Source organism: Parasteatoda tepidariorum, chromosome 4 (assembly GCF_982258835.1).
Source record: "Parasteatoda tepidariorum strain Cologne lab strain chromosome 4, Ptep-v5.0, whole genome shotgun sequence".
In the NCBI taxonomy this organism is placed as follows: Eukaryota; Metazoa; Arthropoda; class Arachnida; order Araneae; family Theridiidae; genus Parasteatoda; species Parasteatoda tepidariorum.
The window spans coordinates 5,961,704-5,988,324 of record NC_141758.1 but is presented as its reverse complement, the minus strand read 5'-3'; the positions used below and the strand labels follow the sequence as shown (position 1 = coordinate 5,988,324).

The 26,621-nt window shown below is 28.0% G+C and overlaps 1 protein-coding gene across 2 annotated transcripts; it reads left to right on the top strand.

The window, feature by feature from the left end:
• sea (mitochondrial citrate transporter scheggia) lies at positions 1–26,613 on the top strand. Of its 2 annotated transcripts, none has more exons than XM_016051735.5 (6): positions 1–544; positions 14,326–14,533; positions 19,364–19,587; positions 22,670–22,890; positions 24,630–24,703; positions 26,236–26,613. In XM_016051735.5, the coding sequence occupies exons 1-6, from the start codon at positions 424–426 to the stop codon at positions 26,348–26,350; spliced, it is 963 nt and encodes a 320-aa protein (XP_015907221.1). In that variant the 5' UTR covers positions 1–423; the 3' UTR covers positions 26,351–26,613. The 2 variants fall into 2 exon arrangements, with proteins under 2 accessions (XP_015907221.1, XP_015907222.1); XM_016051736.5 differs by lacking the exon at positions 1–544 and adding an exon at positions 6,944–7,142.
• Positions 26,614–26,621: the final 8 nt, after the last annotated feature.

Below are 26,621 nucleotides of genomic sequence, written 5' to 3'. Positions count from 1 at the left end.
GGGATAAAAAGGTGTGTATATTTCCACCAATGACATTTCAACTTATTTCCTTTACCCAATCACGTTACTCAATTAATATTTTGTTTATACTTTTTTCAACTGAAATAGGGGAAAGTCAGAGAAATGATATTAATAATAGGGAAATGAGTAGGGGAAATAAATTATTTCCGATTACGGAGCTAGCACTCGCGTAAACATTACTTTTTGCCAAGGTTTGAGTAAAAAATAGGGATATTTCGCAAGAGAAATATTAGTTTTCCTCGTCTGAAATCCTGACCTAATTAATTTTTCATCACCTTTCTGGAGCTAACTTCCTTTTATAACTTTTATTCAATTTTTCATGGATGTTGAGTTCTGGAGATAATTACAGTGGTTATTAGTTGAAAATAATTAGGATAGTGTATTTTTTTTCTAGATATCAAAATGGATAGGAATACGAAATTTCAAAATCCTTTTCAAAGACCCAGCATGATTACGTCGGGTGCAGCGTTATCAGCAAGTAATTTTTTGCCTGATCAAAAAACTTTGAAAGGAATATTAGCCGGTAAGATTATTATTTAATATTGCTATTACTAGTCAAATGTTATCAATGAATGTCAAAAGAAAGGCTATTTTTATTTTAACCTAATGAATTTATAACTGAAATTCTATTAACTTATTCACCGCTTACATTCTTCTTGCACTATCTGTAGTTGCAAAAAAGAATAAATAAAAATAATAATAAAGGAAAATAATACAAAATATACTTCTTGCAATGCTTTTTGTCTGTGTGTAATTATCAATTGCCTTTAACTGAAAAGTTTTCATCTTAATTATTGCTAGTTAAATGTATTTAATGTAGTAAAAAAGGCCCTTTTTTTTAAACAAGGAATTTATAACTAAAATCCTTTTAACTTATTGCAATAATTTTTCAATACATAAGTACTGCAAATAGTATTATAAAACTGTTTTTTCACGATGTTTTTTCAATAAATTAATAGCCCGCAGTTAAAACATTATCATTTTATTTTTCAATTGAGGAATAATAGTTATTCTATAATTAAAAATTTTGTTTAATCAACTAAAGGCATTATTTATGCGACATTTAATTGTTAACGATTTTTTTTTGTATACTGGTTAAATATTTCAAGTGGCCTTCGTAAACTTTAAATTTGAGGAAGATAGATAATATGCTTTTATAGTTTAGTTTTCAGTGTATTAAGAGTTCAATTTGCTATCTCAAGACCTTATGAAAAACTTCATATTTGTTTCTTTTTTTCTTCCAATTTTTAAAAAAATTTTCCAATAAACTTTAGTCTTCTAAATAAGTAACAAGTTAATTTCACTTAATGGAAACTTAGTAAGAAATATGCATGTGGTATATTTAAAAATTATTTGCTGATCTTAATAATATAAAATTGTTAAATATTGATTTCCATGTTGTACTATTTTCATGTTTGAGTTGATATATTTTCCTCATACAATTATTATTTTCACAATATTAACGATTATATAAGGGGAATATTTCCGTGTCATGATCTGTCGTACTAACTACAAACGCCAAAGTGCCAAATAGATTTTAAGCTTCAAAATTTTTTTTACAAAAGAATATGTTGATGTTGTAGAAATGGGGTAACTGCGAGTTATACCTTTAGAGTTGGTCCCTTTCTGTGATTACTTTTTTTTAGCTTCTCACGGGCTGCTGCCCAGAAGTTGCCAAGACTGCAATTATTTAGCCACAGATCGCAATACGGAAATCTCCCCTATATAAGCAATATGTTTTGTTAATTTTGATGCAAATAATGTAGCTTCTCTATCTATAATTTTATGCATAGATAATAATTGCAAAGCTGTAAATATTTCCATTTTTTGCTGATCATTTTAATGTTTGGGAATATTTCCGTATTGTGATCTACGCCAAAATTATGAAGGTTTGCTAACATGATCTATGATTATCTACCTACTCCTTTATAAAAATGTGTTTTTTGTTTCTGTTTTGAACTTAGTGATTCTTAAGTTGATTTCTAAGGTAAGCTGAAAAGTAGTTATTGATGACATGAAGACTTAGATAAAATGAAAAGCTTTCTGCAAACCAATAATCTAAATTTTAAAACTTTCTGCTATCAATTTTATCTTTTTTTTATAATATTATATATTGTATACATATACAATGTATAATCAAAAAACGTCATATATTTTTTGAGCTGACACTAGAATTCAGTATATTGTGATAATCAGAGCTTATATTGTATAATATTGAGTAGGTAATATTAGAGAAGTTTCTGAGATGATGGCAAATTTTCTGCATACAGCATTCACGCACACAATACGCATATCTTGATGACATGTGGATTAATTTTAGACTCATGTGTGGCAAACATCATTTTCATTGTTTTAATTCTTTTTTTGCTCTGAATGCCTCCAATAATGAAACATCAGAGTTAGATAAAAATTTTATTTTTCTCTCATTTAAGTCTCGGAAGTAAATATTTTAATTAACTTTTTTGCAAAAAATTCCAATATATGTAAGGCGTGATTCTCATGCCTGCATCTGTGTCAAAGGTTTGACAATGACCAGGTAATGTCTCACATCTGTGAGTAAGCCACTATACTTCAGTAATGCTTTATGATAGAGAACTATTATAACATTAAGGAATAGGATTTGGTTATGGCCTAGTATTCCATTATTAGAATTATTTTCGCATTTATACTATTGGGCTTTATAAGTTTGGTAATCGTGTGCTCTTTTTTGAGGCAAATTGACCAAAATTAGTTATAGTAAACAAATAATCTGACCTCAAAATATTATGTAATGTTTTCTGCAAGTATGCTATCAAAACCATAAAATTTAATGCGGGAAACTCACAATCTCTCGAACCAAGAAGTGCAACATGATGTAAGGAATAAGAAATGATTATGTCAAAATATCTTTCCTTTTATTCAATTCAGTTCTTTGTGATGTCTTGTCTTTATCATATTTATATTTTATGTAATTAAATCTTAAAATTCTTAAATTTAGATTTCTTCTTAAAAATATAGTAAAGGCAAAATGAAAGGTGGTGGTTTGTCCACTTACTTACAAGACTAGCATGATAAGGTGCCTGTGAGTTGCTTATTTACACAACATATAAATAGTCCTAAAAGTTGATTTTCTAAAATAATTTTAACAAATTTTGATATTCTATAAATTCAACTATTTTCTTCCAATTTTCCATTATTGTTAAAATCTGTGATGCATTCCATATTCGGTTATATCTTGGAATGCTGATAAATTATGTTTAACACATCTTGTCCTTGTTAGGTAATAAGTTTGTAGGTAACATAACTTTTTTATTTCCAATGGCTGCGGCCTTGAACAAGAATAGTAGTAAGAAAAGCTTAAAAGCTAAGATATCAACGCAATCTTCGAAAAGTTTGTGAGATAACCGAAGGTTGTTGCCTCGAGAGTCCTCTCGATGATTCGTATCTTTATGTAGAGCGCAACTGGTGACAGGTATGCAAGTGATATTTGTCCATGGACTTGTTTCTTTTATCACGCTGGCAGCCTCTGTTGAAATTCCAATGCAATGCAGATGGGCAGCAAGGCTATCGTGTGTGGTAAATAGAGGAAAAGACTGCTTTCCACCTAGGTTTATCTGGTATATCGAAAAGACAATTATTTTTTCATATTTGGTTTCTGTTTTAGTTAAGTGTCGACTGCAAAATTTGTTTACTAATTAGCTTAGAGGTGAGAAAAGAGGTTTCTAGTTATGTGCAGTGTGTCAGAGTATCGCCCTCTTTGGCAAGAAAGTCTGCCTACTTATTACCATATAAATTGCAATGGATTTATTACAAAACTGCATTGAGAAATTTCATTTGATAATGGAGCTTGAATAGAGCTGATGGATTTAATGGCAACATGTGAATTTGCCAGTAGAACTTCATTTTAAACTATTTAAATTTAGATAACATTATTATTAGATAACATAGATTCAGATAACATAGATTCAGATAACATAATTAGAACTACATAGATTTAGATTACATAATTATTAAGTCTTAAAAACTCAATAAGTAACATAATCAACCCTACACAAACCTATGATGAGACAAAATTGATTGCAATTGATGTACTCCATCACAACTTTAACATTTTACTAAGAATAAACACTTTGTATGGTCTGTGCTGATTATTAATTTGTGAAATTGGGCAAAACCTAACACTGATACAGTAGGCTGTATTATGTAGTTTGGGGTAGCTCAGTAAGTGCAATCTTGAAATTAAAAATTCTGTTCCATAATTCTAAGTCAAGAGAGAGCTGACTAAAGACATACTTTCTAAATGCTGTTTCGTCATGTCTATTAAGACTATTTTGTGATTGGTGTTGGTGCGAGCCAGGTGCGGAATTCGTATCAACCAGCCATTGCTGGGATTCGAACCCAGTTCACCTCATTGGATATCTACGCTCTATCCTCTGGGCCAGCACTGCTGAGTTGAAATATAAAACGAAAAGTGGAAAAATAAAGGTGGTAAAACTAGAAAATCGCAGTAACCGAGAGGGGCAAATCAGGGCGTCACGTTCTATGGAGAGGTATAAAGAACTAATGAGAACTCACTACCTCTCCATAGCGCGTGACAATGCATTTTACTCGGATTTGCCCCATTCGACTACTGTCATTTTCCTTGTTCTGATAATATTTTACTGTTTTCGGTTCTTAGGATTATTTAAGTAGTAGAATTATTTCGGGAGTATAAAAAACGAAAAATCGGGGGTAAATAAAAAACGCCACAGTATTAGTTTTAATTACTAATTTATGTAATTTAAGTAGTATTTTGCAATTTTGGACTTAGCATGTAATCGGCTGATAACCAATTTAAGAATAGAACCTCAAATATAAATATCTCTTAATCCTAGACTCAAGGTTATAGATAATTTTACTTATTTCTCATCTGGAGTATTCGTGTCGATAGCCTGATGATATTTAAAAAAAAAAAAAAAAAAAAAACTTGCACGTGAAAAAAGTTTTGACTGAGAAAGTGAGTCATCCGATTAATGGTGTCGAGTTTTATTTATTATCAAGGTGAACTTGATATATCCATTCTAATTTCACAATAATGTCTGTTGAAAGTTCACCTTTACTCATTTATCAGTTGGTTATCAATCTTTTAAAATCTTCTCTGTTGTTTTCACGCTCAATTTAAGAAGAAATCGAAAGTCAAGAATTTTGTCTCGCCAGAAAATCGCATTTGTAATTTTTTATTTTTACCAGCTCTCTTGTCGCTTGAACCGAATTTCGAGCACGAATCGGTTTTATCGCTTTCCATCGTACTTAACTGGGCGGCCAGAGCGACGTGCGTCTTTTAAGTCCAAATTTACGTTTTTAAACTTGGTATACGGGCCATACTTTTTATTCTTTCAGCTATGACACCCTCTGCATACACAGCGCAAATGTCACGAGCAGATTTCGAGGCTTTAGAACCTGGATTAAAAACAAAAAAGTGGGAAACCCTCATTTTTCTCAACTTGTCGTTCCATTCCAATGATCTGAAATTTTGCAAATTAACTCGAGCAAAAACACAAACATAGATCCAGTTCGAACATAACATTCTTTTACGAATGATCTCAAAAATTATGCCAAAAACATTTAAGGAATACAGTTGGACCCCGATTTAACGAACCCCTATTTTACAAATTTCGCGATTTAACGAATTTTTTTTCAACCCCAGCAAAAACAGAGTCAAAAACCCCTAATTAACGAATACTTAACCTCGAATTAACGAATTATTTCAGCATCCGGAAAAAATATTTTTCATTAATTTTGATCAGAAAAATATTGCATTTTTTTGTAATTGGCAGATTCTAAAGGGAAAAAAATCTTTCCTGGGAGGAATAAAATAGAAAAAGTGCATATTCGTCTCAAACAAAAGAAAAGCCCGCAACAGGGAAAAACAAAATTCGTCTTGGGGAGGTGGGCAGAATTAATAAGACATATTACACTTGCAAGGTCATTTTCCGGGGGTTTGTCACGTGGGCTATAAGTCAAACAGGAAATTCCATTCTAATCTTTGATAGTCGTCGGTCCCGATGAATTCGTTAAATCGGGGTCCGACTGTATTTGAATAAAAACGAAAAAATTACAAAAAAAGGACAAGCTTAGTTACCATTCTAATATTAGGTGCTCGCAAATTGCTCGGCATTTAGTTGCTGACCTAATAAATACTTATAATTATGTCTAATTTAAATTCTTTCATTAATAATTCGTGCTAAATTATTTAAGGTACCACAACTGTTACAAGAACTTTCCAAAAAAAAAAAAAAAAATACATAAAGAATAATTGGGTGTTTTTTTTCTCTCTCTAATTTTCCCAATGTTTCAAATATCAGGTTGATCAAATTTTAACCCCTTAATTCTTTTATATTTAAATGTTTCTGAAATTGAAAAAAAATCAAAAAAAATCACTTATATTTTTTTTTGTTGACAAAAATAACACGAAATTTCGTTCAATTTTCATGACACATCTAATCCCTAACCTAGGGACGATCACTTATTAATATTTAATGGAAAACGAACGCGTTTTTGTTTCTTTAAAAAATTGTTTACTAAGCTCTACAAGTAAATCCTATTTGTTTAACAACCCTATTTGTTGTAACAACCAAACCTGTTTACTGCATATAAAGCATAGATAGATACAGAAAATCGCTAGAAACGCAGATTCGTTCTTTCATTTTCATAGCTATTGGAATTGGTTTAAAAGTAAATTAATGCCAAAAGAAAGTTGAAAAAATTTATTTTATTTTCGGGAATTTTTAGACTTTTTCATTGTTTTCAGTTTTTTCTTAATCGTTAAACTGAGAAGCGCTTTACTTTTCGGCACCAACAGAATACACAATACGAACTCGCTCAACAAATAAGAATTGAATGGGAATCGTAAAATTGTTATGAGCGTCATATTTACGAGTTTTCGCCGCTGATCCAATAAGTCTCAGTCACTTTTGAATATAATATTTGCTTTCTACTGAAATTTGTTTCCTAAATTCAACCTGAATTCGTTTTCATTTTGCATCCTATTAAATGATTCGATCATTGTGGCATTCTTATTGAAATCGAATAAACTTGAACAATGGATTTTATTTACGATATTTTTCAAGTTTGGATTGATTGGTTACCGCATATTATTGTAGGTAAATATAGATTTTTATTTACCCTTACCTGTATTAAATTTGAAATTTATTTACGTAAACTATATGAGAGATCTTTTTTTTAAAAATTATTTCCTAAAGTTAATAAAGATGGACTTTATTAAAACGAAAACATGGTTTTTAAAACAACTTTTTACTATTCCACATAAATTTTTATGTTAATTGAAGATTGTAACCACTCAGAAAGTACTTTTCAAAATTAAAAAAATTTACGCTGGTGGGCAGTTTTTTAATAAGGTGGCCATTTTTTTAAAAATTAAGGATTTTTAAACAATTAAAATGAACAGTTGATATTGCTAATGTTTGGCATTTCTTTTGTGGTATTTCTCATAATATGGTAAACATTATAAAGTTCATTTCTATATTGATGATAAATATTAAGAAGCAAGCGTTAAATCGAGTAACTTCTGTAAGATATTTTAATAAATCCATATTTATTAAAAAAAAAAATGATTAAATGCACATTGAGGAGTCAAAAATGGCGATTGGGTGACGACTTGCAGAAAATTTTTTAATCGCCATCTGTTATATTTTGTCGCCCTGTGACTGGTGGTGAAAGTTAATTTTTACCTGCATTAGAAAGGCGTTTATTTTCTTAGATAAATACGAGTTTCACTAGAGACCAGGAAGTGCTGTAGTCAGCTTAAGAACAATTGATGTATAAAAGCATGTGTTCTAAAATCGTTCATAATTTTATTTATAATGTATTAACTTTTTTATTGTATTGATGTATTGTCTGCTAATTATATCAATTGTCCAAAAAAAGAATAATTTAGTATCTTAGGGCTTTTTTCTCTCCATAAAGCGTTAGTATAATTGAGTGTCTTTTTCAACTATTATATCTTAACGTATTTAAAAAAATGTAAAATGCTAACTAGGATGTTTACTATTAGTTAAAGAGCCGATTGATAATAAAAAATCTTAACAGAATATAGATATTAGGTTTACATATTTCATTTCTGACTTAATTAAATGCATGTTTTTTCTTTTTGAATGTGTTTTACAGAATAAAAAGCTGTAGATATTATTGTATGTGTTAATAAGTAAATGGCCTTGGTTTTTTTTCCTTTTAGTTTTATGAATGGAATCAATTTGAATGGATTGCCCCATGCATTGAAATACGTATTGTATTCGGAGCTCACGGAATTGCTAGTTAAAAATGATTTTTTTTTTTCCTTCTCTGTTTTCTAGTTTCGTATAAATATCGATCCAATTTAGATAAAATTTGTACTTGTTTTTTTTAAGTAGACTTAAAAACAGTTTTTATGAATAATTTTATTTTTTAGAACGAAAATAATTTTATTTTTGCCGGACTTGAACCTAAAAAAGTAGGGTTTATAATTTTTGAAAGACGTGGGGGGATTTCAGGTGGTGATAAAAGCTTGTCACAAAAGCAACTCTTCCTACTTTTTTTAAAAAAAAAAAATCTAAAAGGAAAGTTAAAACATTTTTTTTGTACTTTTTTTCAAAAGTAATACGGGCTAAATTTCTACTATCGCTAAATTCTCTTAAACATTATCTGATTATAGCTTGAGGAAACTGAACTTTACCCCAGATGAGATTTGAGTGATATAGCTAGTCAGAAAGTGGTCGGGAAGTTAATCGAAGAATTTCGTATCGCGACTAAAATTTTAAAATATAACGATTATCAACATCCCAAATTTTATATCGCGAATTCACTCGAGTTATTAGTATTGAGGTTTGACTTGATATGGTTTTTTAATAAAAGCTATCAGGAGCTATCCTAGCCTCCGCCATGGTGCGTAGCGTTTTTAAAAAGTGCTTAAAGGTGCTTTTTTTTTCATTGGGTGTTTTTCGAAAGTGCTTAATTTTCCCTTTTTCAAAATGAGATTTTCCTTTACCATGTTGATTTTCGCTAGGAATTATTCAAAAAGACACAGTTCACATTGTTCTGTTCAACGTTTTCACAATTAATTCCGCCCCAATCTATTTCGGCGTATTGTCAGTCTGTAGCGTATGAAAACGCCACTCGTTTTACATGTTTCAAAATTTCATGATTTTTGACAAAAACAATGGCAAATTTTTTTTTTTTTTTTGACTTGACTGTTAAAACAAGATAAAATCGTCAATTGTCAACAACTTTCCAACCCTGCCGAATTATGTTTTTTTTTTAAATGCTTAAAAATATTTTTTGAGTGCTTAAAAGGTGCTTATTTTTTGTTGAATAATTTGGCTACGCACCCTGCTCCCGAAGGTTACTTTTTTACTTGAGGTCTCCTAAAACCCGTTTTCAGTCAATGAATTTTTAAATGAAAATTGTATACATTGTTTTCTAAATGAGAAATTTTTAATTTCGCATTACTTTTCATTAATTTTAAATTTTTGCGATACAAATACATAAATTTTTTTTACGTACTTTGAACAAAATATTTTTTGTAATTTTTTTTTAAATATATACCTTTTTTAAATTTATTTTAAGCGTAATTCTTTTTCGTTAATCAATCAATTTAATCTTTTTTCCATTGACTAAGGTTATTTGCAAATTATTTTGATACTTGAATCGATTAAGTTTTAGTTCAAAAACCAGTATTGTCGAATGGTTTTGGAACTCCACTTTTTATTTGGTTCAGAAATCGAACATATCTTGTTCCGATGTCGAGGTTATTTGATGGCTGACAACAGTAATTAGCATTAATCAGCCTTTTTTATTTATTTATTTATTTTACTTAATATAAGCATTCTATTTTTTTTTCTCCAGCAGATCATCGTTGCTGGAACATGTGTAGATGCGGAAGTTTTGTTAATAGTTCCAAATACACATTCGTTTTCGATTTGCGATTCTTACACTTAGTTTTTCGTGCTTGTGAAATAGTGCAAAAAGAACTTACTCATTTAAGTGACACTGCATTTTGAGATGAAATCATCAGTTGTTTCTCGAATTTTTATGTCTCGCGATATTAACTTAACGATAACTTAAGGTTACAGTTTATTTTGAAATATCGTCTACCACCAAAGGGGGCTAAGGTAAAGTGATCACACGTCCCGATTTTTGGTGGATTGTCCCGTTTTTTAGAAAATATCTGCATTTCTTATTTTAAATGTACTGTAAAAATATATTCCTATTATTTATTAAGGTGAATATAAAGAAATAAAAAATACATAAAAAACACATAAAATGGCGTGCAGAGTAAACTAAATTAGGCAATGTACCAAGTAAGATTTACTCGGTGGTGTGCGATCATTGTCTTTACGTCTCGGCTTAATTCAGATAAGTGCGGACTGCCGTTAGACAGTGCGGTTTGTTGTTTTCAATTTGACGTTCGGTTTGACTTATTATTTGATTGACAAAGGTTGAGCAATAGTCGCCACAAAGTAACGGTCAATAAGGTAAAATTTAATACTCTTTTTTAGCATTTGTAATAATTTTTTTATTTCTAGTATTTACCCACAAAATAAAAGATGAGTAAAAAAAGAGGATGCAAATTTAATGACGAGCTAAGCAGAGAATTTCCATTTATTAAAAGTACCAAAATAGACTATATGGTACGGTGTGATAAACGCAATGCTGAATTTTTGGTCTCACATGGTGGAAAAAACGATATTACTAAACAAAGAGGCACAAACGATTTTTTAATAATGCCGCTTCCTCATCTAAAACGGAACAGTTTTTTCGCAGTGCTAGCTTTAGCAACACGGAAAAACAGCTAGCATTAGCGGAAGGGCTATTTGCTTTCCTCACCATAAACCACAAAGTTTCAGATCAATGGATTATACGTCGCAAGTGATCAAAACATTATACGACAAAAAATATGCATGTGTAAGGACAAAAACGGAAACAATTATTTGTAATGTTTTTTCACCATATTCGTTTTCACAATTGCAGAAAGAATTAGAAAAATGCGCATTTATGTCCATATATTATGATGCTTCCGATTTAAAATTATTTCCCACAGGTGTTAGTTTTGATCCAGAAACATGAATTAAAATTAGAATATTAGATTTTGTTTCATTGCCTGATGAAACTTCTCAAATAATTTTTGATTTAATAAGTACTATTTTAAAAAAGAATAATTTAAGCAATAAAATTATTGCCCATTGTGCTGATAACACTAACGTAAATTTTGGTGGAAAAGCTAGAAGATGCATCAATAACGTTTTTACGAAACTTAACGAACATTTGATTCGTATTTTTATATATATATTGTGCGTGTTGAAAGTTTGAATAAATTGTAATTCTCATTTCATCCCATTTGTCCCGCTTTGTCTTATTAAAAATGTGATCACTTTAGGCTAAGGTGCAAATATGCGTGTTCTTCAAAGGGGGAGAAAAAAAATGGAACTTTTTTTTTAGGAAATAAAATATAATTACAATAAATAACATTTAACAAATTGGGAAATTTGAAGTTATCTATACTTTAATGTTGGTTCAAATCTGATCACAGAGGGGAAAAAAAATTGAGTAAACCTAGGTTATACATTATTGCATATTTAAGTGGTTAATTTAAGCTTGATTAATTGATCAAACCTCAGAAGGGATTTTGTTTAATTATAAAAACATCATTAAATTCATAGTTTTTTTTTTTAAATTTATGATTGATTGCGATGGTAGCTGTTTTAAATGCCTCGCATTCTTTGGAAAGATCTTTTTAAGATATTTGAAAGGACTATATTTAGCTGTCCTGGGAGGGGGGGATTAAGTTGGAAGATTGGATGGGACAAAATATTATTTTTGTCTTTATGCTACGTTAAGTCAGATGGTATTTTTGGAATAAAATCTTTAAATATGATTTATCTTTGCTTTTAGAATTGTCTTTTTTTTCTTCTCCTTCTGATTGCTATCACAAAGACTAACCACTCCTAAACTTGATCACGCTAACTTATCTAAAAAGATTCTATTGATCTGATATCGATCTATGACTACACCGATCTAATCGAACGGAGCATCGTTCACTTTATCTTCGAAAAGAAAATATGAATTTTTGAAAAATGCAATTACCTTAACGCTTTAAGCTGATTTCATTATTAATATATTCGGTCGTCCTTTTTATTTATTAAATTCAAAATTTTCTTTTTCTTAAATGTTTTTTTTTTTTTTAATTGAAACGAAATTGATTCACAATTAAATCCTTAACGTTGTCATTAACAGCAAAAAATAAGCAATTCCTTAAAATGATTTTCACTTTTGAAAACTTTTATATAAATATGTTTTCATTTTTTGAGATTCTTGACGTGAAATATCAAAGTTTATATTCACGTCATTTAAATTAGTTTTTTTTTATTTTTAGATTTGAGTAAAACACATTTTAGCCATAGCGTACTCGATAGTACGCTTTTTTATTTGCTCATGCAGCTGTATTTCTTATAATATAATATAATATTAAGAGTCTATTATCTGGGATACGCCGACCGGGCTGTGTCGGAGCCAGGTGACTGGCCTTGCATCCGAAAGGTTCTGGGTTCGAATCCTTGGATCTTCTTTGTAATGCTCTATATTTTATGATAAAATACCGATTAAAATAATTTACAGTCCTATATAGTAATTTTAACACTGAAAATAAAATTAATTTTAAATTTCGTTTTATAAAGAGAAAAATGATAAGGGGGAAATAACAATATAACAGACAATTTAAAAAAAATTATCGAAATAGCATAATGATTCAACTTACAAGGGACACTAGGGAAGTGTGACTCGCCAATTTTGAAATAAACTAGTGGGATGTATGCCTTATGAGGAATAATTTTAGGGGGCAACATTCGTTTCGGCCCATAGAAGGTCCCGTGAGAGATAAAAAATAACACAATATATAGAAAAATCGGTATTTTATTACTTCAATGCAGACTATTAGTTATTATAATTATCTCAATACTCCAATTAATTTTGTGGTACTTTCACGTACTATATAATGCATATTTATTGTCAAAATTGATTTCGAAAATTTTATATATCTGTAGTTTTTCAGAAAAACCTGTTATGTTAATTTTAAAAAAAAAATTGACATCAAATTTTTTTAATTTTTTTCTTCAAAAAACTTTCAAAATTAATTGGAGTATGTAATTGCAAATCAATTAATTAATTAACAATTAATTAACAGATAATTAATTAATAATAATAATTAATTAATAATTAACTTATTTTCTGATTAATTTATTAACTAGCAAATTAATTAATTATCCAATTAATCACAAAAAATAATTGGATTATGAGACAATTACAATTACTAAAAGTCTGCATTGAAGTAATAAAATACCGATTTTTCTATATATTGTATTATTTTTTAGCTCTCACGGACCTTCTATGGGCCGAAACGAATGTTGCCCCCTAAAATTATTCCTCATAAGGCATACATCCCACTAGTTTATTTCAAAATTGGCGAGTCACACTTCCCTAGTTTCCCTTGTTAGTGAGCATATTTAAAGACATTAGGAGTTTTCACACAAATTTCTGCTTTCATTCATGGAAAACAAACAATTTCCTCAAAATAATTGAATTGAATGAATTGATACATGTCTGCTATAAATAATAAAAACAATTTAAATAACTACTACGGATATTAATTTTTACACTCTCATTATTATTTCAAAATAAACGTTTTTCTATCTTTTTTAAGAAATTGTGTAGATTTCATCAAAATATACTGCATCCAAAGTAAAACCTAATTTTGATAGCCATGAACTCTTCAATTTAATAATATAATGTGTGTGTTATGTGTAACCGTGATACAATTATTTACGAACATTTTTATTTCTAAAACAATATTTATCTGGTTTTTAATGAAATATATACTAATTTTGGAATTATACCCACTCTGTAAAGTGGGTACATCAAGACATGTTTTTTTTAAATGCATTACCGTAAGAAAACAATAAAACCAAATTGGCAAGTTATCTTTCGTGTTTTATCTATAGGAATCCAATGTATTTAAAATGCATCAAAATTTTGGATAAAATAAATTTAATGGTTTCAATTTAGAGTCATCTTTAAAAAAGCTCGATTTTTATGCCTTCTTTTCCCTATCTGTGTTTACTTTTCTAAATCACGAGGTATATTTAATAAGTTAAAAAAAAACTATTGTGACTTTTTTTTACTTATGTATAAAAGGTTTTCATAAATTGAACTGTCTTGATTAGTGCTTTTATAATGAATTACAGGTTTTTAATAAATGTGTTTGTATTCATCGTATTTTTTTATTATTGTGAATTACAGGTGGTATAACTGGTGGCATAGAAATCTGTATCACATTTCCTACAGAATATGTTAAGACACAACTTCAACTAGATGAACGTTCAGCCAAGCCACGTTATAGGGGTATTGGTGATGTTGTTAGAATTACAGTGAAAGACCATGGTGTCAAAGGTCTTTACAGAGGATTAAGTGTTTTGATTTATGGTTCTGTACCAAAGTCTGCTGTTAGGTTCGTAATTTTCTTCTGATTATTTAAGATGTTCGCTTTTACATTTGAATGCCAAAGCTTGACAGATTTGCTGTGATGAAAATATATGCATGATCTTTTCTTCAAGATACCATCTAAAATAATGTAAAATGAATTCAGTGTCGTGTAATTACTAAATGGAGCATGATTTTTTTAACTCTAGTATTAGCAACTAACAATGTGTTTGGATTTAGAATCTAGTATTCATTTTTTTATTTTTTGAAGGATTTTTCTCAGGATTGCTTAGATTAAAATGTTGACAATTAGCAGAGTTGCCTTGATAGTAGTGCTGTCATTTCCAGGATTGCCTTGATCACGCTGCCAGGACTATTTGGATTGTATTAATCATGTGCTAACATTTGCCAAAAGTGTTTTGATCATCATTTTGAACATTTCCTTAACTGTGGTTGGATAAGTTCACATTTGCCTTTTGGCTGATTGAAGCAGTTTCCTCTCCATCTTATGAAGATGGGGTTTAGTTCCAACATAAGTCTTTGGAGTCGTCTTTGTCTTTTCCTTTAATGTGTACTTTTCACATTACTCTTATATTCTAAATTAAATTTAAACTTACATTGTTACAGAGTTGAACAATAAAAGATGTACTTAGGTTATGGTAATATTTAGTAATAAAATAACATTAAATTTAAAAAAAAACACCAAAAAGAAAATAGTTGATATGGAACATAAAAGAATGTAATCTGGAATGTCAAGTAATTCAGCACTAACATGAAATACCACAATTATTTTCAGCATGCTTTTTTTTAACTTGCTTTATCCACTTTCTCATCCTTGTTTTCAAACTTTCCTAAAAAAACTGAAAAAAATTATGCACTTTAATTTGAATTTAAATATTAGTTTTTATATTTAGTTTTTCACTTAGTTTCTCTTAAAGTAGTTTTTATATTTACCATGGCTTTTTCACTTTATATCCTAACATTTGGCTTATCTAACAGTAAACCGATGCCTTTTATAATGAATTGGTAGTTTTTTTTTGCACTGAAATAATTAAACTTTCATATAATAACTTGTAATATAGTTAACTTATTTCTTCTATGTTTAAAATAATTTCCTTTTCACTGGATATCATAGCATTTGGCTTAATTAACAATTGTTAATTTCAAACTTCCTTTCTAATGAACTAATAAAGAGTTATTTTTGCACTTAAATTACTAAACATTCAAATATTAATTTATACTTATAGTCTTTTTTTTTCTACTTAGTTTCTCTTCAAGTAGCTCCTATATTTACAATTATTTCTTTTTCACTTGATATCATAGCATTTGGCTCACCTAACAAATTGGCTAAGAATTAAAACTTCCAAGTTAAAAATCTGCAAGTTTTGAAAGAATCTTTGCTTTCTTTTTTCAGGTAAGAGGAATATTATTTTTATTCTTTCAAATCCTATTTACTTTCCAGTCCTTTTCCATTATGCTCACAGATAAGTTGTTTTTAAACTCAACAATGCCTGATGGCTATTTTGTATAAAATAAGTTTGATTGTAGTTTCATTTTAATCATAAATTTGCTGCTTTTTTTAGCTTAGCTTAACAGTTCATGCATGTCAAAAATTAGACATACCTGCTTATTGTAGATTTTAGAATTTTTTTTAAGAGTGCCTAGTAGTTTGTTAAATTTTCTACTAATTTTTAAAGCTTCTTATTTGTTTTCAAAATTTAATTTGATTTGTAGGTATGTTTGTTTTTGATATTATGTTATGAATGAATTTCTTTTATAAGTTTTGATTTTTTAAATTTTTTTCAGTTTTAGGCTTTTTTATGAATTAGTAAATTTAGAAAAGTTTTGTATCGGACCTATAATGTTAATGTGTATGGTTATTAATTTCACTATTAAAAAAAAAAATAATCGAAAAATGTTTTTTTTTGTTTTTTGTAATAAAAGTTTAAACTGGGCAAACTATATATATATATACAATATTTTAATCCTTTTTAATTAGAATTACCGACTAATCTTTAATTATTAAAATGTAATGCACAGTTTTGGAAATTGTAAAATATATTTGTTTAAATTGTGTTAAAAAATATAAATTTGCAACCATATAAACAAAATTAGAAATTAATCCTCATTTTGATACTCACAGATTCATATATTCATTACATAAACCTACTTGCTTCATTCCTTCGAGTGTCTTACAATTGAATTTATCACTAATTTTACTGTGGCACTTTTCTATTTCCTTTTTGTGATTTTTATTACCTGTCTATGATTGTGACATTAAATTAGAGTTCCAAATATTTCGTAACTAATAATTGATATAATTTCTATACTTTGTTGAAATCGAAAAGTCTTTAAGCTATTTTTAAACTTCACATTTTGTAATATCCAAACCTCGGCAATAAGTTAGTTTTTTTGTTTGGTAAAATTGTGGTTACCCTTATTATCATGCTGATTCTGCTTTTTTTCGTCCCTGTAATCACAATTTTTTTTTTTTTTAAAAGCAAAAACTGCAGTAAAAGAAAATATCACCAAACGAATTTAAATTGATTAAGGAGTTTTTTCTTAACGTGATCTCAAGTTGCTTTAGTTTATATTCCAAAAGTTGCATAGTATGAAGTCTTACCTAAAATTGAAATTGTTGAATAGATTTTAAAAATAGCTCCTTATTCATAAAAAAAAATTATAGTTTTTTTTTCTTTCATATTTCGAATAAATAATTATTTGTATCAATTTTATTGTAAGTATTTTAATGATTTATATAATGTTCATGATTGTTTTTTACTTTTGTTTTCAAAAAATAAATGTCTTTTAAAGAAGATGCAACAATATATTTTGAAGATATTTAATTTTGAATTTTGCTTGTTGCTCACTTCACATTTGTGAGAAAAAAAAATTTAGTTTGAAATCACAGCAATTCTGCTCATATGTTTTGTTATTTATAAATTCTTTGCCTTGCAATTAGGTATGGTTTTTTTAAAAATTTTTTTTTAATATAGTGTAATATATATTTTCTAAAAAGTATGTTGTGTATAAGTGCCTCTTAACCATTGTTTTTGATTTTGAGCTGTTATAAAAATATGTATTTTTTTTCATGAAACGAATCATGATTATTTTGATATTATTTATATTATGGATATCAACTATTTTTGGATCACAAGTGCAAAAATTTAAAAATGTTATTTGGGGCCAACATTTTTAATTTTTTGTCATTTTATGTAAAAAATGAATTTAGATTCTATTGAAAGTACTAGTATGACTGACTTAAATGTGTGTAAAAGATTTTGAACTATACTTTTTGTTATATTGATTGTAGATAATATCGTAAAATTGGGTAAGAAGATAAAAAAATTTCATAGTTTTCTAGTGCATAAATGATTTCTTGCTCTTTTCTATTATCTTGTTTGGAGATAGTTAATAGAAAATTAGAAAATAAAATGTTTCATAATAGTTATAGATAACAAGTTAATAAATAGTAATAGAAAATTAATAAATAAAAAGTTTTTAACGTAAGTAAATACAAATAAATATACTTATATAAATACAAAGTAAGTATTCAAAAGAAAAAGAAATAGAAATTAAAAATTTTTTCTGGCCGTAAAAATTAATTATTACTCAGAAAACATTTGCTACCAAAGTTACAAATAATTATATTAGTATGTAACTGTGATGGTTGATATTAGTATTGTGAAATTAAGATTCTTTTTTATTTATTTAGCTAAAACTATCTTTCATAGTTTTTCTGCACAAATTCTTTACTAGCCTATTCTAAATATTATACTTTATTGTGTATTGAAGCAAATAATGGTTATTTTTAAGGATAAAATTTCAAAAATTGAATGAGAAAATTTAAAAATGATTATTTAAGAATTACTAACTTCATCTGTAGTCACGAGTATGGCCTAATGGATGACTAATAAAAATTAAGGTTATTGAGAGTTTTTTTCTTAACTACCAAGAGTTATGAATTTATTTTTTGCAATGAATATCCTATAAAACAAAAAATAACATAAGTAACATGAAAATAAAATAACAACATGTAAAAAGTAGTATACATAAGTGTTACTTTTTTTTATTTAATAGTAAATCCATGCATACTATATGCACAGTTGTAAAAACACATTGAAATTGCACCAACTTGAATTTTGTAAACCTTGTATTTACTATTACACTTTTGATTACAGATAGTTTGTTTGGAAAGTTTGCATCTCTGTTATTTACAAGTCTTATGAGGTTTTCTATGACGATTATACGGATTTTATTCAAATATATTCAAAGTTTATTAACTTTGTCTGTTGATTTCTGTCTTTTTTTTAATAGTATAATTTTTATTATGAACAATTCTGGATGCAACATAATTTGGTTGAAATTTGCTTCACCTTAATTTTCTTATAAAATAGGCAATTATTTTTATTGTAATATAAAGTATATTGTTCAATATAAAATAAATAATAAATAAATAAATAAATAAAAAAAATTTATAATTTTGTTTTGGCATACATTCTATCTTAATAGTAAAATTCCTAACAGGTTTTCTAGTTTATTTTTCTTAATTTAATTTTGAACTGCAATGGAACCTAATAATTGGATTACACCATGCTATGTACTCTTCTATTTTTACAGTTCTTGCAGTTATGATGCTGATACTTTATATGAAAGCCATTGGAGCATCATAGGATAAAGTACTTTTTTAAAAAAATGATTCAATCATCTCAACTGACAACAACAAAAAAAATTGATTGGGGTTAATGTATATTGGCATTTATTTTTTAAAATATAGCCTACATATATTTTTATCTTTCGGCATGTAGTTAGTGCTAAGCATATAAATGCTACAGATTATTACTTGTGTTCATTACAGATTTGGAACTTTTGAAGCTCTGAAGAAACGCAGTGTAGATGAAAAGGGTAATCTTGGACCTGCAAATCGTCTTCTTTGTGGGTTAGGAGCTGGAGTTGCTGAAGCGATATTTGCTGTGACCCCAATGGAAACAGTTAAAGTCAAATTTATTAATGATCAGCAGTCAGCCAATCCTAAATTTAAAGGATTTTTTCATGGCGTTCGTGAAATCATTAGGATGCAAGGTATTTTTAATTGTACTTTTTTTTTACCATATTACATTGAAATATGGATATCACAAACTTCGATACCACAAATTTTTTAAAACATTGGAAAATAAATCTTGAATTTCTTATGCATGTAATATAAATAACTGAAAAAAAAAATCTTTTAGTCAATAGCAGAAGGATATTAAGATTAAAATTAAAAGTTCTTGTACTCTTTCTGACTGCAACGTAATGTTGTTTCTTCTATTTCAAATTGAGCTGCTTTCTATGCCCCTCTCTTAAGTTCACGAACCTCAACTTGATTTCAGACATATTGTCTCTTAATATTGATACCCTGAGCTATAAGCTTGCTCTCTATTTAGCTTGTATCATCTCCCTGATAACGATTAATAATGTCCTTACAAATTCCCTTGATTTTGTTTCCCAATTTGCACATCGTTCCTCCTCCAAAACTATGCTCTGTCTGTGTTGTTTTTCTCTTTACTAATGTCCCCAATTCTAGAGCTATCGATTGTTTAAAACTTCAGTTGCATGAATTTTATTACTGTTTCATTGAAATTGACGATATTATCTTCTTTGTCAAATCCTACATTCAGCAAACTGCTTTTTAAGCCGGAATTATAAAGGTAAATTTAAGGTTTGACTATTTGCCACCTCTCTTCTCCCATTCTTTGTGACACACTCATGTGTTATTTCTAAGAAAAAGTTTTTAAATTGTTCAAATTGCTTGACAGCGACTTTGACTTCATCAGACAAACCGGACATGCTTTAAAATTTAGACTTAAGGAACACGTTTGTTTTTATGAAGAATACTATAAATATTCAAATATTGTCCAAGATTCCAACAATGTGCAGACATTGTTGGAATCTTGGACATTAATTCAATTGCACCAAAGCCAAAATTATTTCACCCCAATCACTTCAGCTCCTCTTGATGTCTAGAAATCTTGTTTCATTCATATGAATCTTGTTTCCCTTATTAACAATATCAGTTCCACCTCTTCATAGCTCATGGAAATGCATTTTTCCCCTGATTAGTCCCTCTGTAGTTTTTCTCGCCTTTATTTTCCATTTTCTTTTGACAACATGAAACATGTCAAATTTTGTTCCCTTTAGCATATTTTTGAAGCTAAATAAGTTTTTTAATCTAGAAGATAGAAAGTTATTCAAATGAGTAAGAATATGAGTAGGAAGTTATTAAATGAATAACTTAAGAATTGAATAACATAAGATATTCGATTCTTTCGTATTGAATAATATAGGTTATAAGTTATTTAATAAGAATATAATAAATAACATAACTTTTTAAGATTTTTAAGAGTTCTTTTAAATTGGTATTCTTTATAATTAGTCATGAGAACTCTTTGAATTTTGACCCAATTCATTTATGACTTTCATTGCATGTTTTAAACTAATGTTTAGTTTGTCTATAGTAAGAACTCCCCTCGCCACAAAGTTTGAGGCCGTCTACTGCTATGGAAACAAAAACGGCATGTAAACATTTAAGGGAGGGGAGCTTCGATGATAGACTATAGAGGAAGTTTACCGGAGGGGTGGACCAGATGGGTTCTCATGGATATTTCTTTCTTTACTTAAAATGATACCTTTTACCCAATTGCTATTTTTTAGGTACAATAAAAAAGGTAACAAAAAATTCAACATATTCTGACATTAAAGTTGATTAAGGTTTTTTTTAATGTTGCTTTTTAATTTCACATGTTCATTTATTTTCAGAAAGATTAATTTCCAAATTCGCACTTTTGTGTCCTTTTTTTTTTTGAGCAGTTAACTTTTTCTATTAGTTGAATTTTCTGGTAAAAGTGAAACGCTTAAAGTTTTGCTCAAGATAGTTTAGTTTAGTAATGTTTGTCAGAGAAAAAAAAAAAAATTTATTTCAATATTTTTTCTATAATAGAAACTTTTAAAAAGTGAAAAGATAAAAAAAAAAAAAAAAGGAATTGAACGCTTTAAACAATGTTTCAGATGTGAATGCTCATTTCTCTTCACTCTTGGGCTAACATAATGGACCAAAGAAAAAGATAATCTTTCTCTTGCCAACTTGAGCCAAAATCTGCTCTGAACAGTAACCCCACACCTCTACTTGAAATAGTTATATCTCATAACCATAGTCACTGCTACATGCCCAGACAAATGTCATGGGGAGTTCTTACTATAGACAAACTATAGTTTCCATTGTGTGTATGTTGTTTTAAAATTGTATTTATGGTTTTGGGTTAAGGTAGTTTTTTGCTCAATTTTCCATTATAATGCTAAAATATAGTTTCAGGTTTAATGGGAACTATTTATTACTATTTAAGGTGATAAATATGAAGCAAACTGGATGAAAAAAATTTTGAGTTTTGTGAGTTATTTTCAGACATCTCAAAATAAAAGTCTTACATTATGAGCTTCCTCGTAATGTATTTTATTAATTACTTTTAGTTTAAAACATATAGAACAATATAATTTTTTTTATTTATCTGCTCATTGGAGATGAAAGGTGCTGTGTTACAAATGTGAATTTTTTCAGAAAAATCTGTTGCTCTGTTAGAATGTTGTTTCTGACTAATAAAATTTGTTCTTTTTAGTGCTTTGAACCAAACAAAATTGTTTTGGAAACAAAATTGCTAAAGAATGTGTGAAGATCCTAAATTTGTAGAAAATATTAAGTATCCTCTGATAAATATTTTACATAACCCTGAAATTTACTGAGGAAAAAAAAAACATTTTTTGGACAGTTAATATGGTATTTTCCCTTATCACTATTTGGACCTTGTGCCACTAAATCCTTTACTCTATCAATCAACCTTTATCACTATTTTATTCGAAAGTTTACTGAGGAAAATATTTTTTACTGTAGTATTTTCCTTTGAATCACTGTTTAATTGAAAAATAAATTTTTAAAGTTATTTTAATTTTTAGAAAAAAATCCTTTTTTGCTGGACTATTCATTTGCATAAAATCTCTATTTTACTCTGATAAATCTGTATTTCATTTATGCGAAAATCTCTTATGTGTATATTTTTTTGTCTCAAAATTTATTTTTAAAAAAACTTTTCAAATTGTTTACTTGATACAATCAAAATCTACATATGTTTAGGAATCGGTGGCGTTTATCAGGGACTGACAGCCACTATCATGAAACAGGGCAGTAATCAAGCAATGAGGTTTTTTGTGATGGAATCCTTAAAAGATTGGTATAGGGGTGGAGATCCTACAAAGCCCGTCAATAAGTTGATTGTTGGTTTATTTGGAGCTGTTGCTGGAGCAGCTTCTGTCTTTGGAAATACTCCTATTGATGTGGTCAAAACAAGAATGCAGGTCAGTTCTTTTTTTTTGACTTGCATCTTTTAATCTTGAACAATATTTAGACACAATCTTTCCTTTATTGGAAAATTGCAATGAATTGCAAAAATAATTAAATTGCATAAAAATAATTTTTTTGGTAATTTAAGCACTTCTCCAGGGCTGCTAATTCCAAGTTAATATTTGCTAAAGAATACATGTAAGTATTAATGCAAGAGTACCCTATAAGATCATATCCATGTGATGATCTTGGGGCTGCTAGAGTCAGAAAGAATTGCTTCCTATAGTGTGGGCTGGGAAGGGAGAATTGCACAATCACTTTCATGTGATTGTGCAATTTATGGCCTATGCTTGGGCTTCAAGGGATTAAGGAAAGACGATAGTTGTCAATTTATAAATTTCTGGCAAGAGGGAAAAGGACTGAAAATCATCAAATATATATTTATGGAATTCAGTGTCATTTGAAAAAAATTATTAAAAAAAAAATTGCATTATACATTTTATAAATACAGCGGAATATTTTTTTTATCATAATTTATGATAAAAATACTGAAATTTTTTCAAATAAGATATCTTAATTTCTTTCGATCAATATGTTAAATATTGAATTTTTAATCATAATATTTTGTACTTAAACCTGAGATTTAAAATGTTAAATGTTGATATCAGTGCTAATACTAAACTTTTTCGGTTTATTTTTCCACATGTTTAAAATAGTATGATTTTTTTTTGTTGACTTGAAAAAATTCTCCTGATTAACTTTTTGTTCTTATAATTTCTAATTTTGTCACTTGAGATCCTTGAATTTTTATTTAAGTTTTGAAGTTCTTTCATATTAATTAAAAGATTAATTAAATTTTATAAATCTAATTTTTTTCAGTGAGCATACTAGTATTCAATAACTCAGGTTCACACCAGTGAGGAAAATTTAGTGGTCTATCATGACCACCTTTTAGTGATTCTTTAGCAATTGAAAATTTTTATATGGTTGTCAAACTTGAGAAAAAATCGAACTGTGCAATTGTATAATTCATGTTATGGTACACATCAGAAAATATTAATTGCTATCTATATTACTAATTAGGTTCTTTACCCCATAATGATTGAAGATACTATTTATTAAAATTAAGTGAAAAAAAAGCTAAAATAATATAATAGTATTAGTAAAGAGATTCAACAAAGACACTAAAAGGCTCAGACTTAAATTAATAAATGAGAAAAACAGAGTTACAAAAGTTTAGTTAAACAGAGTTAACAAAAAAACAGAGTAAAGACTAACAAAAGTTTCATAAAAATTAATTATCCAGAAACTATGAAATTTAAATTAAAAATTGTAAAAGTCAATTCTAAAAAAAAATAATCTTAATTTTTTTAAATACCTTTTTAAAATCGTTAGGTTTTTACCTGCTATTCTTGACATTTATGATAAAAAGGGTGGTTTGAGGTTCAAACCAACCTCAAATTTATAAATTTTTCATAACATGAAATTTAAATGGCATTAAAATAACAAAACTTTAACCAAAACTGCACCTGAAATGTTCCTGACCAAAAACTTTATTTTTAATTTGGTAGAAAATATATTTGGTAGAATAAGAACAAGAAACTTATAAACTCAGATTATTTTAAAAATAAAATTTTAAGAAGTTGCCTATTTCCTTACTGATATTTTTAAAGAAGACTTAATATATATTTTAAATTTATAACTGTGTTGTTTTTCTTCCTTTCTTTTTATAATTAAAAATTTTCCATTTCAGGGCTTGGAAGCTTCAAAATATAAGAATACCTTTCATTGTATGTTTGAGATAGCTAAGAATGAAGGATTCTTTGCGTAAGTGGTTATTATTAATTTTTTTAATAAAATATATATAGCATCTTTTTTTTTCTTTGACTTTTAGTATATTTTGTTTTGTTGAACGTGCTTGTTTCTCTTATTAAATCTCATTCAAAACTTCTTTTTTCTTCTATTTAGTTTTAAAAGAGTGATATAGATGTATGGGTAACATAAGATAGGGATATAAAAGTAAACATAGAGATGTGAGCAGGATTTTTTTTTTTTTCTGAAGGGAAAAGGGAGTAATATTGAATTTCCATGTATATACAAAATTCAAATATCTACATTTAATTCACGTTTTGTATCACAGGACTACCAGAAGTTTGACTTACTGTTGCCATCAAATTTCTATTAGTAGGACGTCTACATTATTCAATTTTTCAATGATTCGAAGTAGTTTCAAATAGCAGTCGCAATCAAAATAGCAATAGCCATCAAAAATATAAGCAATTTTAATATGGAATATATTTTTTTTAATTCATTCAAAACAAGCATTCTTACTTTAGGTCTAAGATTTTTTTTTTTTTAATTTGAAGGAAAAAAAAAATTTGTTTCCCGAACAATCGAACTGTCATAAGTTATTTATTTTTTAAAAAATTTAAAATTTTTCTGTTTTATAATACTCAGCTAATATTACAAGGGTAGAAAGATACTTTGTATGAAACTTTATCTAAATTGTTCTTTATTTTATATTGTTATATCATTGTAAAAGTTGGCACATTATTTTGCGTTATATCTGGCACTGTTAAAATCTTTGAGTGATTAATACTATTCTTCTTACTATACTATCCTGGTTCTGTTATCACATAGTTATAATAATGGTTTGCAATTCTTATCAGGTAAGTGGAAAGGGAATAAGTAATTCTAACTCACAAGTTTCAGAAATTAGACTTTTGAGTGCATTAGGATTTAATTTTCCAAATGCTAGATAGTACCTTTGTGATTAAAGCAACAATTTGATTTTGCAGATTGTTTCCATTTGAGAATCCTCAAGCTTTAAGCAATTTTATGCACTTTCATTGTTCGTCAAACAAAATCACTTTTACTTATACGTTTACTCTTAAATACTGTGTTGTCAAATAATTGGTGCTATAGTAATGAAAAATATTGAGTCTGGTACTAAATGATATTTACCAATAGTTATTACATCTTGCACTCCAAGCTTTATATATATATATGATTATATATATTGATATATAAACTGAAAGAATAATAAAATAAAATAGAAAAACTTTTAATGGGAAAATGTAAAGGTCTTCATCAGGACACATCCTTTATGATAAATGAAATATTTCTGAATAATTATCCAAACTAATTGTATTTGTATATATATTTGATTATATATATATATAATTTGTGGTTGGATACTTTTTGTACATTCTTTGTATTTCATTTTTTTTTATATTTATATATAAAATTTTTATAATACCTAATTTTGTATATTGATTTTTTACTGCATTTCTTGTTTAATAAGAAAAATTAAACTGAATACAATTTTCTTATATTCTCAATTTTTTTTTTCCTTTCAGATTCTATAAAGGCACAGTTCCGAGATTGGGAAGAGTTTGTCTTGATGTTGCCATTACATTCATGATCTACGACTCATTTATGGATCTTTTTAACAAAATCTGGAAAACTGATTAAATTTGATTAACATATTCAATTATGTTTTTTCTTTAGATTGTATAGTTTATAATTATAGTTTTATATATTTGAAAAGTTTATAATTGCACAACCCCAGTGTTCATAAGGTGTAAATGTTTAAACGAAATAGATTGTAAATTTTTTTATTAAAATTTATCCGAAATTTATCATTGCTTTTTAGGTTAATCAAAGTTTTGTAACATATGTTTGTATTCTCACATGTTGATATGTATTTTGTTAAATAAATGCAAATTTAGTTGTTAGTTGTGTT

Excerpts from the sequence above, each read along its gene's own strand:
- sea (XM_016051735.5), top strand. The coding sequence starts at position 424 with ATGGATAGGAATACGAAATTTCAAAATCCTTTTCAAAGACCCAGCATG. Across the intron at positions 14,534-19,363 it reads GTACCAAAGTCTGCTGTTAG|ATTTGGAACTTTTGAAGCTC; the intron begins GTTCGTAATTTT and ends TGTTCATTACAG. Across the intron at positions 24,704-26,235 it reads AAGAATGAAGGATTCTTTGC|ATTCTATAAAGGCACAGTTC; the intron begins GTAAGTGGTTAT and ends TTTTCCTTTCAG.